The sequence below is a fragment of the Dermochelys coriacea genome, chromosome 20, assembly GCF_009764565.3.
Source record: "Dermochelys coriacea isolate rDerCor1 chromosome 20, rDerCor1.pri.v4, whole genome shotgun sequence".
Taxonomy (NCBI): Eukaryota; Metazoa; Chordata; order Testudines; family Dermochelyidae; genus Dermochelys; species Dermochelys coriacea.
In genome coordinates, this window is record NC_050087.2 from 16990 (window position 1) to 31664 (window position 14675).

At 46.4% G+C, this 14675-nt stretch overlaps 1 protein-coding gene across 1 annotated transcript; it reads left to right on the top strand.

The window, feature by feature from the left end:
• The first annotated feature begins 898 nt into the window (after nucleotides 1-898).
• On the top strand, nucleotides 899-9829 carry AQP6 (aquaporin 6). The gene is made up of 4 exons (XM_038378845.2): nucleotides 899-1266; nucleotides 2500-2658; nucleotides 3073-3153; nucleotides 8001-9829. Exons 1-4 carry the CDS (start codon nucleotides 904-906, stop codon nucleotides 8196-8198), a joined length of 801 nt encoding a protein of 266 aa, XP_038234773.1. The 5' UTR covers nucleotides 899-903; the 3' UTR covers nucleotides 8199-9829.
• The last annotated feature ends 4846 nt before the right edge of the window (nucleotides 9830-14675 follow it).

The window sequence follows — 14675 nt, forward strand, 5'->3', positions numbered from 1 at the left end:
CCCTCCCAGTCCTCCTTGCTCCCCCAGCCCAGGAATACCCACTCATCCCAAGGGAACTCCACCCTCCCAAGCACCCCATCCTGAACATCCCCAGGCCCCTCCATCTCCCTCTCCCCTGCTATTCTTATACCTCTCACTGCTCCACCACTCCAACTTGCCTGGGTCCATCCTTAATTCCCTCAACCACACCATCCCACCTCACTGCCCCATACCTTCCTGGTCAGCCTGCTTCTTAATGCCCTACCCAGGCACCCCCCACCATATTTCCCTCAGGGTTCCCCCAATCATCAAACCCATCCACCCTCCTGCCCCACCATGAACCTCCACTTATAAAATCTCCCACCTACTTGAGCCCCCCCATTCCCAGGCAACCCATTTCAAGCCCTCCCCAATATCCACAAGGCTCCCCCATCCATATGGTCCCTCCCACCCCACTCCCTCACCCAAGTCCCCACTATCTTCTCCTCTGTCCATTCCCAAACCCCAGAAACCCTGTGGTGGGGGTTGGGGGAGGGTGTGCACTCATCTTGGTCTGTGTGTGAAATTCCAGGGTCCCCACAGGAGTTCGTCTGCCCTGCCTATATTACACTAAGATGACAACCCAGCAATGGAACACACACTCATTTCTGAGGTTCAGAAACTGAGTTAAGTCTAGTACTGGGAGCTAAGACCCTGAGAAAGTGGGGGGTGGGGAGGGGTGAGGGAGGAGCATTGATGTGTGCTGAACTGGGTAGGTATGACGCACTCCTTCACTGAAGAATTTCCAGGTTCTGGATTTCCTGGTCCTGCCCAACTTTACAAACTTACTTATTTACATAGTGTTTCCTCAAATATTCTCCAGTAAAAAGGAGCTCCAGCATTAGAAATGCCCTCTGTCCCTCTCACTGTTGGGCTCATGAGAGGATGTGGAAGGAGGTGTTGTCTGTGACCTTTTATCGGGCTGTTTTCTCAGAGTTCCTAGCCACCTCCATCTACGTCTTCTTTGGCCTGGGCTCAGCCCTCCGCTGGCCCTCAGCCCTCCCCACAATCTTACAGATCTCTATTACCTTCAACTTGGCTGCAGCTACTGTGGTCCAGATTGCCTGGCACGTCAGTGGTGCTCATGTCAACCCAGCTGTGACTATGGCCTTCCTGCTTGGCTCTCGTATCTCTTTGGCAAGAGCTGCTTGCTATATGGTTGCCCAGCTGGCTGGAGGTATCGCTGGAGCAGCCACGCTGTATGGAGTGACGCCTGCAGAGGTCCAAGGAAGCTTGGGCATTAACACGGTGAGTTCTTCACCTCTCTTTTTGGTAGTGCTGATGAAAGTGAATGACCATTAACATTGCTGTGAGCCAGACATGTGCAAGCTTCCCAACCACACCTCTTTCGGTCCCCTCACTCTTGACCTATGTGGCAACCCAAGGCTGGACTAGCAGGGGTAATATGTAGCTATATGTAGTGACAGATAGCAATGTCAATGCCCCTCAATCCTGACCTAAACCCTGCTGCAGGAGGAGAAACTGCCAACCATGCTGAATTATGTTGTAATTCTAAATTAAGGAGGCCAGTGCTGTGGTAGGTATGAATTGAGGGGGATCTGTGGTAAAAATCACTGCCATCTGCTCAAGATGGAAACATAAATGGGCTGATCTTTACAGTGAAACCTGCCCAGTGACCAGCTAGAAATGAATGCTCAGTACAGGCAGGTTTTTAAATACAGGTCAAACAAAACTATACTAGATACCTCATGGATCTGTACCTATTTAAGTCAACCCAAAGAAGTGGCTAGTGGAAGTGCTTACCCTTAGTAAAGGTTTCTGCATGTACTAAGCATTTATTACTGTGACTATCGCACTTTTTACAGATGAGAAGTGAGGCTCAGAACGAGGAAGAGACTCACCCAAGATATCAGAACAACTTAATGGACTCCACAGATAGGACCTACAGCTGAGCATTCCTGCTGTTTACATATGTTTCAAATAATTTCCACGCATTTCCAGCTAAGTGGATTTTAGTTGCATGAGTACTTGCTGCCTCTCTGCTTTTTCATGCTCCCAGCAACATAGTACCTAAGCCATAAGGAATAGATTTTCAAAAGAGCTCTGCACCCTAGAGCCCCCATGGTTCTCAATTGATGTGCATGTGTAGAATTCTCTGTTGTTCTCAATGAGAGCTGCTGGATGCTGAGCGATTCTGAAAATCTGTCCCCTATAGCCTACAAAAACTGGTTACTACTGTTCCAAAATCTGCCATCGATGCCTGATCTGTACATTCTGTGCTTATCACTCCTACACTCGGTCAGTTGGTACTGCATGGCTCCAAAATTAAGGATACAAACCATGAAAGATCCCCTTAGCCCCACTGTTATACTTAAGTCTCCCAGGAGCTTGTGTCCCTGCAGATGCCTGCTTTTGAGGTGGATTGTGTGAGGCAGCAGCATTACCTAGTGTGGCTGGTGGGCAGAAGCTGATGGGCTGCTGTGGTCTCCTAAGAAGTCCCTTTGCCATCCCTTTCCCCAGGTGCGGAGCAACATCACTTCTGGACAAGCAGTAGCTGTTGAGCTCATTCTCACCTTTCAGCTGGTTCTTTGTTATTTTGCTTCCACCGACAGACACAGAAATGCCAACTCCCCAGGCACATTCATTGGCCTGTCTGTTGGTCTGGGACACCTGATTGGGGTAAGCTTGTTAGGCACTGCATAAAACATGGAGGAGGTTGTACCTAATGGTTAATTAGAAACAAATAAAAAGTATGCACTCTAATTCTGAACACCCTGCCTCCCAAAAGCGCTGCTTAGAGGAGGGCAGGAGTGCTGGCTGTGGGGAAAGCTTATTGTTATGCCAGGCCCAGTCTCTCCCAGTACAAGATGCTCGCTGTGGGAGGAACTCCCAACTAGGCCAATTCTATGCATCTCCCATCATACAGCAATAATGACTAAACTATAAATCAGTAGAGAGAGATTTGTAACTGTCTAACTACCTGAACTACAACCAGAAACATATGACAAATCAAACATGAGGTTCATTTGGACTTCATTCATCTTTAGATCGTGTCATTCTCCTAATACTTTCTTCCCCATTTCTGTTTACTAGATCTACTTCACTGGCTGCTCCATGAATCCTGCAAGATCCTTTGGCCCTGCTGTCATAGTCAATAAGTTTACTGTTCACTGGGTAATATCATTTATGTCCTTTCCCTTTCTGTCCCAGGGGTCACTACCATCTCCAAAATACCTTGGGTGAGATGTTGAAATTTGGCCTTATTGCACCCCAGGTTTCTAGGAGCTCCTTATATCAATGTACTGAGACCCAACAGTGAGTAACATGGGTTGAGCTTTATCAATTATGTCTGCACTGAATGTGATCAATCCAGCACTTACTAAATCCCCAACTCCTTCCCCAGCAGGCACTGGGCTCAGTGTAAAGTCTGGGAAGGACGCATAGGAGTCAGTCTCCTCTTTAGGTTTCAGAGTAGCAGCCGTGTTAGTCTGTATCCGCAAAAAGAAAAGGAGTACTTGTGACATAAGCTTTCGTGAGCTACAGCTCACTTCATCCGATGAAGTGAGTTGTAGCTCATGAAAGCTTATGCTCAAATAAATTTGTCAGCCTCTAAGGTGCCACAAGTACTCCTTTTCTTTCTCCTCTTTAGATGTTCCAAAGGCCTGGAAGGGAAGGTCCCCAGGAGTCTGAGTTAGCTGGGTGTACCACTTTGCAGGCAGGGACCAAGTTGTTTACATCTTCTTGTAATCGGTCAGTGTTTCACTGTTAAAGGGCTAGCTACACCTTTTCCCCCTCCCACTATCTGGTCTGTGAGTGTACCACCTCTTGCCTTCACTTCTCTTGGGGGTGAAAGCTTGTGATTCTTCTACTCTTAGCTTGGGGTCCCTTGTATACCAACTGCTTATTGTCACATAGGCCTAGTTCAGTTTAATCACCTGCTTGTGCCTCCCTTCAGGAACCCATGATCAGTGACATTGACCAACAGGCCTCTTAAAACAAAGTATTTTTATATAGCAGTTGGAACAAACATAAGAACAGCCATACTGGGTCAGACCTATGGTCCATCTAGCCCAGTATCCTGTATCTGACAATGCCAGGTGCTCCAGATGGAATGAACAGAACAAGTGATCTCTCTCCTGTTGCCCATTCCCAGCTTCTGACAAACAGAGGCTAGGGACACCATCCCTGCCCATCCTGTCTAGTAGTCATTGATGGACCTATCCTCCATCAATGTATCTAGTTCTTTTTTTTTTTTTTTTTTGAACCCTGTTATAGTCTTGGCCTTCATAATATCCTCTGGCAAAGAGTTCCACAGATTAACAGTGCATTGTAAGTAAGAAATACTTCCGTTTGTTTGTTTGTTTGTTAAACCTGATGCCTATTTCATTTGGTGACGCCTAGTTCTTGTGGTGTTTACTTTTGCCACACCCATCATGATTTTATAGGCCTCTATCATATCCCCCCAGTAGTTGAAGGTAAATCGTGATACTGGAGAGGGCTCCAGTTCCAGTGCCTCCACATTTCTTGGTACCAGTTAGCTAGCCTCTCACCCGCAGCTGTAGCTGCCAGTGTCTTGGCATCCTCTTTAGTTTGTCAAGAGCTTCTTCCTCCAACTAGTTATTCCTATTGAATGTTCCAAGCTGTTCTTGTTTTCAGTATGGGGAGCACTTATCCATTTTGACTGGGAAGGAAAAGGGGATGGAGCCAGGAGTCTTTGCAACAAGGTTTTCGGTACTGAGGTTGACATGGTCAGTGTGATGGATTCCACACGGGGTGCCACCTGGAACTGGGGTACCACTGAGCCCTCTGACCCACCAGCCTGGGCTCCTTCTACCACTGTGCTGCTGTAACAAGCTGCAAAGCCCTCCAAGCTTGCACTTTCACCAGCATTTACACAGGTAGGGACACACCCAGCTGCAGTTACATGCAGGCTCTCTAACCACCAGCCTAGGACCCCAGAGCAGTACCATCCTGCTCTGGTCAAAATCTGGCCAATATATGGGTTTAACACCTGGTCTTCACATTGAGGGAGAGGCAGAGGACCATGCACACTTGTGGTAACCAAGATGAGATTTTCCCGACTCCTTAGTCAAATGCACACTGGTTTGGATTAAAACATAAGTTTAAGTGTTTATAAGAGATTACCTAGTAAATAAACAGAACCACAAACTGATTTTAACATACTAGATAAGTAGGATATGAATTAGCAAATTCTCACCATAAGTGATAAACAGGCTGTCAGATTCTTAAGGCACAAGCTGCCTTTGCTTTGCAGCTTGGGTTTCCCAGGTTTTCATATACAGACTGTATAGTCTGTTAGTCTATAAGGAGGTGGCACAGGACTCTTTGCAACTTTTACAGATCCAGACTAAATGGCTACCCTGCTGATACTATATACAAACTGAAAGAAAAGGACTACTTGTGGCACCTTTAGAGACTAACAAATTTATTTGAGCATAAGCTTTCATGAGCTACAGCTCACTTCATCGGATGCATTCAGTGGAAAAATACAGTGGGGAGATTTATATACATAGAGAACATGAAACAATGGGTGTTACCATACACACTGTAACCAGAGTGATCACTTAAGGTGAGCTATTACCAGCAGGAGAGCCCAGGGGGATGAGGGGGAACCTTTTGTAGTGATAATCAAGGTGGGCCATTTCTGGCAGTTGACAAGAACATCCGAGGAACGGTGGGGGTGGGGATAAACATAGTTTTACTTTGTGTAATGACCCATCCACTCCGTCTCTATTCAAGCCTAAATTAATTGTATCCAGTTTGCAAATTAATTCCAATTTAGCAGTCTCTTCTTGGAGTCTGGTTTTTTTGAAGTTTTATTTGTTGAAATATTGACACTTTTAGGTCTGTGATCGAGTGACCAGAGAGATTGAAGTGTTCTCCAAGTGGTTTTTGAATGTTATAATTCTTGATGTCTGATTTGTCCATTTATTCTTTTACATAGACTGTCCAGTTTGACCAGTGTACATGGCAGAGGGGCATTGCTGGCTCATGATGGCATATATCACATTGGTAGATGTGCAGGTGAACGAGCCTCTGATAGTGTGGCTGATGTGATTAGGCCCTATGATGATGTCCCCTGAATAGATATGTGAACATAGTTGGCAACGGGTTTGTTGCAAGGATAGGTTCCTGGGTTAGTGGTTCTGTTGTGTGGTGTGTGGTTGCTGGTGAGTATTTGCTACAGGACAGGCCCAACAAAGAAAATAACAGAACGTCACTAGCCATCACCTTCAGCCCCCAACTAAAACCTCTCCAACGCATCATCAAGGATCTACAACCTATCCTGAAGGACGACCCATCACTCTCACAGATCTTGGGAGACAGGCCAGTCCTTGCTTACAGACAGCCCCCCAACCTGAAGCAAATACTCACCAGCAACCACACATCAGAACCACTAACCCAGGAACCTATCCCTGCAACAAAGCCTGTTGCCCCCTGCACTCCTGCTGCTAATAGTTCACTTTAAGTGATCGCTCTGGTTACAGTGTGTATGGTAACACCCATTGTTTCATGTTTTCTATGTATATAAATCTCCCCACTGTATTTTCCACTGCATGCATCTAATAAAGTGAGCTGTAGCTCACGAAAGCTTATGCTCAAATAAATTTTAGTCTCTAAGGTGCCACAAGTACTCCTTTTTCTTTTTGCAAATACAGAGTAACACAGCTGCTACTCTGAAACCTGTTATATACAGGCTGGGTTCTCTGCTGTCAGGACCTCAGTTGCGTACTAAATGCAGGTACTTTGAGGACAGTGGGGTATACATTGACTAAATATTGTACTTGAGGTCCATATTTTTGAGATTTGCCTGTTGGGAACCCACCTGGGCAGACCCAAGACAATGAAAGTGTGGGAGGGTCACTCTGATGACAATGCATATTTACTGAGGTGGGGTAAGAGGCCCTCACAAAAGCTGAGGAGCAAAAGCAGAGATATTGTATGTTGCTGTGTTATTGTGGGGCCTTTTTTTGTGATAAGGCATCTGAGGGGATCATAAGTTCTAGCTGAAAAGGCTATGGGGAAGTAAGAAGTGTGATTCTAGACAGTGATTTCACATGGAAATAGAAAACAGAGCCAAGCAGCAGCTCTAGTTACCTGAGCAACAGGCAGAGTAAAGCAACCCTTGGGTTCACCCCGCAGGCTACAGTTTGTAGCAGAATAACAGCAAAGTAAGGGCGATTGCATGCACCAGGCTGGGAGCAGAGGAACTCACACCAACCCTGTGTGTCAGAGTAGATGTTAAAAGTGTAATTATTTATCCCAACCTGCCTTTCCCTTTTCTCCAATTACTCCCCCACATAAAGGTCATTGGTTTAAATCTTTGTGCTTGTGAGTACAGACTTGCCTGGCAAAGACACCCAGAGTGATTACAGATGCCTAGAATATTGGGTTGGGGGCTTAAACCAAAACTGAAGAGATGGCCCTAAAATAAGGACCCAGGCTTTGTCACTGCTGGTACATTGCAGAAACGTTACAAACCCCATGGCCTTTGAATCCACCATAACTAGCAGTTGGCACAAAACAACTCACTCCACTATACAGAGGGGCATAAAAGGCCCCTCCTGTCTGTCCAACCTGCCTTTTTAATTAATTAATTTTATTTATTGGGAGGAAATGGCCACCTCTCAAAAAAAAATCAATAAAAAAAGTGAAGATGTAACTTCACCAATTTAAAACGCTAGAAGTCTGTCAGTCACAGTGAAGATGCAGTCTTGCTATCACAGGTGGTAAGAGGAACTGAAGGAAGGGCAGGCTTGCTTCACCTTTTAATCCTTTGCACAGGAGCATGAGGAGGCAAAAGGTGCATTTGCAGCCTTGCCAGACACTGAAACTTTTCAAGCTTATACACATGGAATACAGGCATACCAACATATTCAAAGAATAAGTTATTTGGGGCTACAATTATTACCTAGCACAATGGAGTCCTGGCTTCTAGGCACTATCACTATACAATTAATAATAATATGCTATTTGTCTCCCTCTCCTTATCTCTGCAGATTTTCTGGGTGGGCCCCATGACAGGCGCGATCCTTGCTTCTCTGATGTATAATGTACTTCTCTATCCTGACCTGAAGAGTATCTCGCAGAGGCTGGCAATTCTAAAAGGCACCTTTGACAGGGAGGCAGAAGATATGGAGGAAGCAAAGCAGAACAGGCAGCCTGTGTCATTGATCAATGTCGTACAAAGGGTTTAATCACACAGCATCCCAGAGACAAGTGGGTATCTTCTGAATAGGCCTGCATTCTAGAGTCGGCCAGGTACCAGCCCATGAGCTGGCAGAGCACGATGATATTTGATGGTATCTGGTGAGTGCAGGATCATGGTAGGAAGAGACCTAAGCACAGACAACTTGTGCTTTCTGATGGGGGGGGGGGATGTAAAGGGGAGGACACATGATCACCCCACATGTCTCCTCTGGGAGAAACTTCCAGCCCCATCTCCCTGGTCCAGGGCAGCCAATCCTGCCAGCTCCTGTGGGGGTTGGGGCCACAGCAGCAGGGAGCACATGCCTTTGGAGAGGCCAGGGAATCTGCTCCCAGCACCTTCCCCAGTGACCCCTGAGCCCAGTCCAGGGGCCACCGCGCTCTCCCCACCTCACCCGTGTAACCTTCTGTCCTTCTCCTGCTCTGCCTCTCCCCCACCCCAGCACATTCATCCGCTGTCCCTGGCAGCAGGGCACGGGCGGGGAGTGGGACAAAGCTGCTTCTCACATGGCTGAAGGTGGCTGCTCAGGGTCACTGCTCTGTGCAGTGCAGCAGCTGCCTAAGAGAGCCTGGCTGGGGAGATGGCGGCTGCAGGTCTGCTCCTCACTCTGTCAGGATTTTCTAAAAAATGTGGCAGGGTGAATTTTGTTGCTTAGGAAAATTAAAAGCTAATCAGGGAATGCTACTGAGTCATTCTATTTAGGACCTCAGGCACCGTTTGAATCATGTGTTCCCCTCCCCAACAATGAAAGGCCAATGGATCACTATATTTATGAAGGCTAGGCTCTAAGCCCCATTGGTTTAATTGAGAAACCTACTGCTGTCGTAATAAAGAATAAGACTGGTCCCTTTCCTGAGTTTGTGACTCTTGAATTTACCCTGGGTATTTCATCTTCCTGAGAAACTTGAAATCCATCATAAATACACAGTTTGTTGAACAGTGAACCCACTTTATCACTCACTGCATCAGGCTGTGGATACATTTTACAACGCACACTTCAGTCACGTACTGAGCATCTTTAATGAAGGCCTAAGATGCCATAATGAGCTAACTACCTATAACTATTAGCAATATAATTGATCAATAATTTATTAATTTGGTAAATAAGATTAATGTATCAACTATGTCTGCACTGCATGACTACACAGCATTGACTGAACACCCTCCCACCTGCCATATCCTGCTCCAACACACATAGGGCTCAGTTTAACAGCTGAGGTGGATTCTCAAGAGTTAGTGGCTTTTTTGTATGATCTATGTTCCCATGACATTACAGCCAATATGGGAGTTTTGAAAGCTTATCCAGGCATTTCACTTATTCATGGGAGCCGTATTAAACCAAGGAATTTCCTAGCCCTTCTCCTCCAAGGCCTTTCTTCTAATAGCCATGAAACAGGGAGCAAATGTCTGTCAAGAACCCTTGATGATTTCTCTTCTACAGGGCTGGTCAAGCCAGCAGAGTCCAACAGCCATTGAATGACATTCCACTTGCTGGCAGTTTACATTTCCTTTGTTTTTCTTGGAATCAGTTCTGTATTTATAACTTTGTAAGTAAATTATTTTGCAAAAGCCTTTTCAGAGTTCTTTACACTGCCCCTAAAAACCTGACTACTAATGTGATCAGACCACTTGTTATGCCAGAGGATAGATGAGAGAGCTAGAAAGTGTATAGGTGCATCACCTTACCACCAGCAGGCCTGGATCTACAAAAGGACTTGGGAGCCTCGAAAAAACTGGAATAATGAGATCCACAAAACCTGAGTCGGGTGCCTGGCCCCCTGCACAATGACTGGGGGAAGACAAGCACCTAAGAATGGGATTCACAAAAGCCACCATGCAAGGCAAGGCACTCCCTACATTAGCCAATGGGAGATGCCAACACACAGGAGGATTTGTCCTAAACCTCACTCCTGTCATGAAGTTAGGCACACAAGATGCAAGTACATGTGACTGTTTGGGTTACCAGATGTCTATTTTTCAACCAGAATGCCCAATTGAAAAGGGACCCTGGCAGCTCAAGTTGGCACCGCTGTCCAGGCCATTAAAAGTCCAGTTGGCGGTGCAGCAGGAAGCTGGGCTAAGGCAGGCTCCCTACCTGACTTGGCCCCATGTTGCTCCCAGAAGCAGCCACCAGGTCCCTACAGCCCCTAGGTGCTTGACGGCCAGGGACTGGGAGGCTCCGCACACTGTCCCATGCCCCGAATACTGGCTCCACAGCTTCCATTGATCACAGGGGCTAGAAACCACAACCAACAGGAGCTGTAGGGGGCTGCCTGCACCCACAGCCTGAAACCCCCTCCTGCACCCAAGCCCCTCATCCCCAGCCCCACCAGAGTCTGCACTCCCAGAGCCCATACCCCCTCCCGCACCCCAACCCCCTGCCCCAGCCTGGAGCCATCTTGCACCCCAAATCGCTCATCCCAAGCCTGCATCCCTAGCCTGCAGAGCCCAAACCCCCTCCCACACCCCAACCCTCTGCTCCAGCATGGTGAAAGTGAGTGAGGGTAGGGAAGAGAGAGCAACAGGGGTGAGGGAGGGTTTGGAGAAGGGGGTGGGGTGTGGGCAGGGCCTCAGAGAAGGAGCAGGGTTGTTCAGTTTTGTGCAACTAGAAAGTTGGCAACCCTAAGTGGCAACAACTACTCGCTGTGTACAACCACAATGCTTTCAAAAATGTGTTTGGCTCACTCTCTTCTGTGAGTTGTAGCTTGCCTCTTCCAGCTGGGTCCAAGCAAGCTGAGGACTACAACTCCCAGAATGCCCAGCAGGCTATTGCAGCTGCTATGGGATTCAGCCAGCCCAGGTAGAATCTGAGAGTTGGGTAACAGCTGCTCTGATCCACAGATACCCTGTGGCATCTGAGCTGTGATCCGCAGATATCCACACCTGTGGATTTGCAGAGCTCTATGTACACCATCCTCCCTGACCCTTAAAAATCCTAGCTCCCATTCCTTTGTTGTAACCTCTCTAGACTACCTTCCTTCCCCTTGGATCATGCTTGCCCGTAGCTGTATATTTTACAAACCAAGTAGCGAAACTGTCCCTCTGAAACTGGCTCATTTGATTTATCGATTGATCACTAGCAGAGAAACAAGTGACATAAGCAAAAATTGCTCTTCTCACAATTCTCAATTTGCTTCCCATTGTTTTACTTCTCATGCGTTCTGTTCAGACATCATAATGATGCCAATAATACTTTGCACATCAACTGCTAATACTACTTTGTAAAGCCAATGATCATCAAGTGCTAATTAGTTAAGCCTCAGAACATGACTTGTTCCTCTTTGTTTTAACCACTTTCAAGCTTGTCTGGTTCTTGTGACCATTTTTAAAACCAAAGTTCCTCAGATATTTCTTCAGACTTTCTGGGATGCTTCTTCTAAGTGGGAAAGTCTAAGCATATTGAAAAGGAGTACTTGTGGCACCTTAGAGACTAACAAATTTATTAGAGCATAAGCTTTCGTGAGCTACAGCTCACTTCATCGGATGCATCCGATGAAGTGAGCTGTAGCTCACGAAAGCTTATGCTCTAATAAATTTGTTAGTCTCTAAGGTGCCACAAGTACTCCTTTTCTTTTTGCGAATACAGACTAACACAGCTGCTACTCTGAAATCTTTTCACCATGCTTTCCAGTCTTCCTGACCTTGCTATTTCCTCATGATTGCTGCCAATTTTAGACATTAACAGAAAATACTAGGAGCGTTAAATATGATACATTTCTCCAATAAAATGGTTATCTTGTATTTTTTCCACCAAGATACAGAAGAGAGAACGACGAGAGAGAAAATGTCTGTCTGGGTAATAATTACCTTGTCAATCTTTTTGTCTGAAGCTCAGCAGATGGCAAATATCCCCTCTACTCAGAACTTTAATGGTCAAGTTTTTATTGCCTTTCAGGATATTTGCAAGAGCTTTTTGTGCAATTTTTACAAGGATTTATATACATCAGGTTGGAGCATAAATTTAGGGGATTAAAAGGACACTGTCAAAAAAAATGGCTACCAGCAGAAACTAACTGGACCCAACAGATTTCCCAACTTCAAGGTACTAAAGATGTGTTGATTTGTTAATGCCATATTTAAATGAAGTCTGTAACAAAGGTTTAGGGATGCAAATTGTGTTTAAGGGAATGTAATCTAGATTACAGCAAGGGACTGGAAAACTATGTTTCTATTTTAAGTACTTGTATAGATACTATGGTAATAGGAATTAAGTATTTCACAATTGTTTTGTATTTATCTTCATACTACCCCTATGAAGTAGGGATGTACTATTACCCCTATTTTACAAATGGAAATGGAGGCACAGAGTTTGTCTACATAGCAATGCAATACCCATGGCTGGTCACATTAGCAAGTGCAGCTAAAAGGGGAAACACTCTAGAGATGAACAGCTTTAGGGTGACAAAAGTAGCCACATAGGGTGTCTACTTTAGACAGCCATAGTTCTGTGTGACAAAGTTCCTCCTCTATCGTGGTGGGTCTTGCGCTTATTGGCGGATTTGCTCGCTTCGGAGCTTCACAGTAGCTCTCAGTTTGACCGTTTTCATGAACCCACAGTCCAGGTCAACTGCTTTTGTCTCTGACAAGAGAGTTGGGAGAATTTGGGGAGAACCCGGACCCGCCCTCTACTCTGGGTTCCAGCCCAGGGCCCTGTAGAATGCAGCTGTCTAGAGTGCCTCCTGGAACACCTGTGCGACAGCTACAACTCCCTGGGCTACTTCCCCATGGCCTCCTCCCAACACTTTCTTTATCTTCACTACAGGACCTTCCTCCTGGCGTCTGATAATGCTTGTACTCCTCAGTCCTCCAACAGTCCGGGTTCTCACTCTCAGCTCCTAGTGCCTCTTGCTCCCAGCTCCTCACATGCACACCACAAACTGAAGTGAGCTCCTTTTCATAACCCAGGTGCCCTGATTGGTTCTTCTTGATTGGCTGCAGATGTTCTAATCAGCCTGTGTCTTAATTGTCTCCAGAAGGTTCCTGATTGTTCTGGAACCTTCCCTGTTACCTTATCCAGGGAAAAGGGACCTACTTAGCCTGGGGCTAATATATCTGCCTTCTATTACTCTCCTGTAGCCATCTGGCCTGACCCTGTCACACCTCCTATAGCACTTCAAGCAAATGGAAAAGTGGAATAAGATTCCTTATACAAGCTGTGCTATTTAATAGGTTTTCTGAAGTTTCAATATGGAGTGGATTGCTTACCCATAAAAGGCCATCTCCCCTCCTTTCTTTTAGTTCAAGATGGCATCTACTTCTTTAGTATGATAGCATTTGTAATTATGTCATCCCAATCCCAAGTGACTCAAGCAGAACTCCTTGTGTCATGCATTCTATCAGACTTTATGAAGCCCTGAAAGGCACACTTGCGTAATTCTCAATCCTCCCTTCATCTCTAGGAAAATATAAACAATCTAAACCTAAGTTCCCTCTAAACTGCATGGTTGCATGGCTGCGCAGCTGCCTATTAAGCCCCATGCAGGGGCTCAGGGCTGCAGCAGGGAGATGCGCTTCTTCCCCAGCACGAACCTGCCCTGGACTTGCTGCAGCCAGGAGAGAGGCACCTCTCCCTCAGCACCCAGCCCAGGTGCTGCTGCCAGGGGAATGAGCTGGGTGGAGTCCTCTCTTCCAGCCGTAGCCCCTAACAGCCTGTACCCCAAACCCCTAGTCCCTGGCCCCACCCCAGAGCCTGCACCCCACAGCTGGAACCCTCATGACCCTGCACCCCAACCCTCTGCCCCAGCCCTGAGCCCCTCATCCCCAGCCCAGAGCCCTCACCCACCCACCCCAATCCTCTGCCCCAGCCCGGAGCCCCCTTTCCCCACTTGGCCCCCCACCACATGTATTTTGTTATGTGCACCAATATGGAGGTGACATCACCTCCATATTGCTGCACAAAATTCATTCCACACACAAGTGGGAAAAGTTAGATGGAACACTGATCTGTACTAATACCACAGACTGGGCAAGAACAATTACCATTCATGTTAAAACAGATCAGTAAGGATGGTCAGAAACTTACCCTGACACAGATACCACACTGAAGTGTAGGCAAGCCTGTAATAGGCAATGGAGGGCAAGATGATCTGCTGACACTTACAAGATTGTAGGGGCCTCTCCCCTCACCTACAAGTCCATAGACTTCTCTTCTCCCTCAAGTTGTTACACCTGTTTATTTCTAACCTCTGCTGACTCAGAAAATCTATTTCCTCACCCACTTCCTTAGTACAGTCAATGATATATCGGATCACATCCTGGGTAGGCAAGGTGAAAATATTTGTTTCCTGGACTGTTCTGGCAGTATTTCAAAGGGGGTGGGGAGGAGTCTTGGGGGGGGATTGCTGTGGGGGGCAGCAGCAGAAAAAGTAAGAGTGGAGAGAATCTCAGGCCTAGCATGAACTTTGGTCTGAAACATGCCATGTTAAACACACAAATGAGGGAAATGCATTAGCCAAAATACAAAGCA

Excerpts from the sequence above, each read along its gene's own strand:
- AQP6 (XM_038378845.2), top strand. The coding sequence starts at position 904 with ATGTGGAAGGAGGTGTTGTCTGTGACCTTTTATCGGGCTGTTTTCTCA. Across the intron at positions 2,659-3,072 it reads GTCTGGGACACCTGATTGGG|ATCTACTTCACTGGCTGCTC; the intron begins GTAAGCTTGTTA and ends TCTGTTTACTAG. Across the intron at positions 3,154-8,000 it reads ATAAGTTTACTGTTCACTGG|ATTTTCTGGGTGGGCCCCAT; the intron begins GTAATATCATTT and ends TTATCTCTGCAG.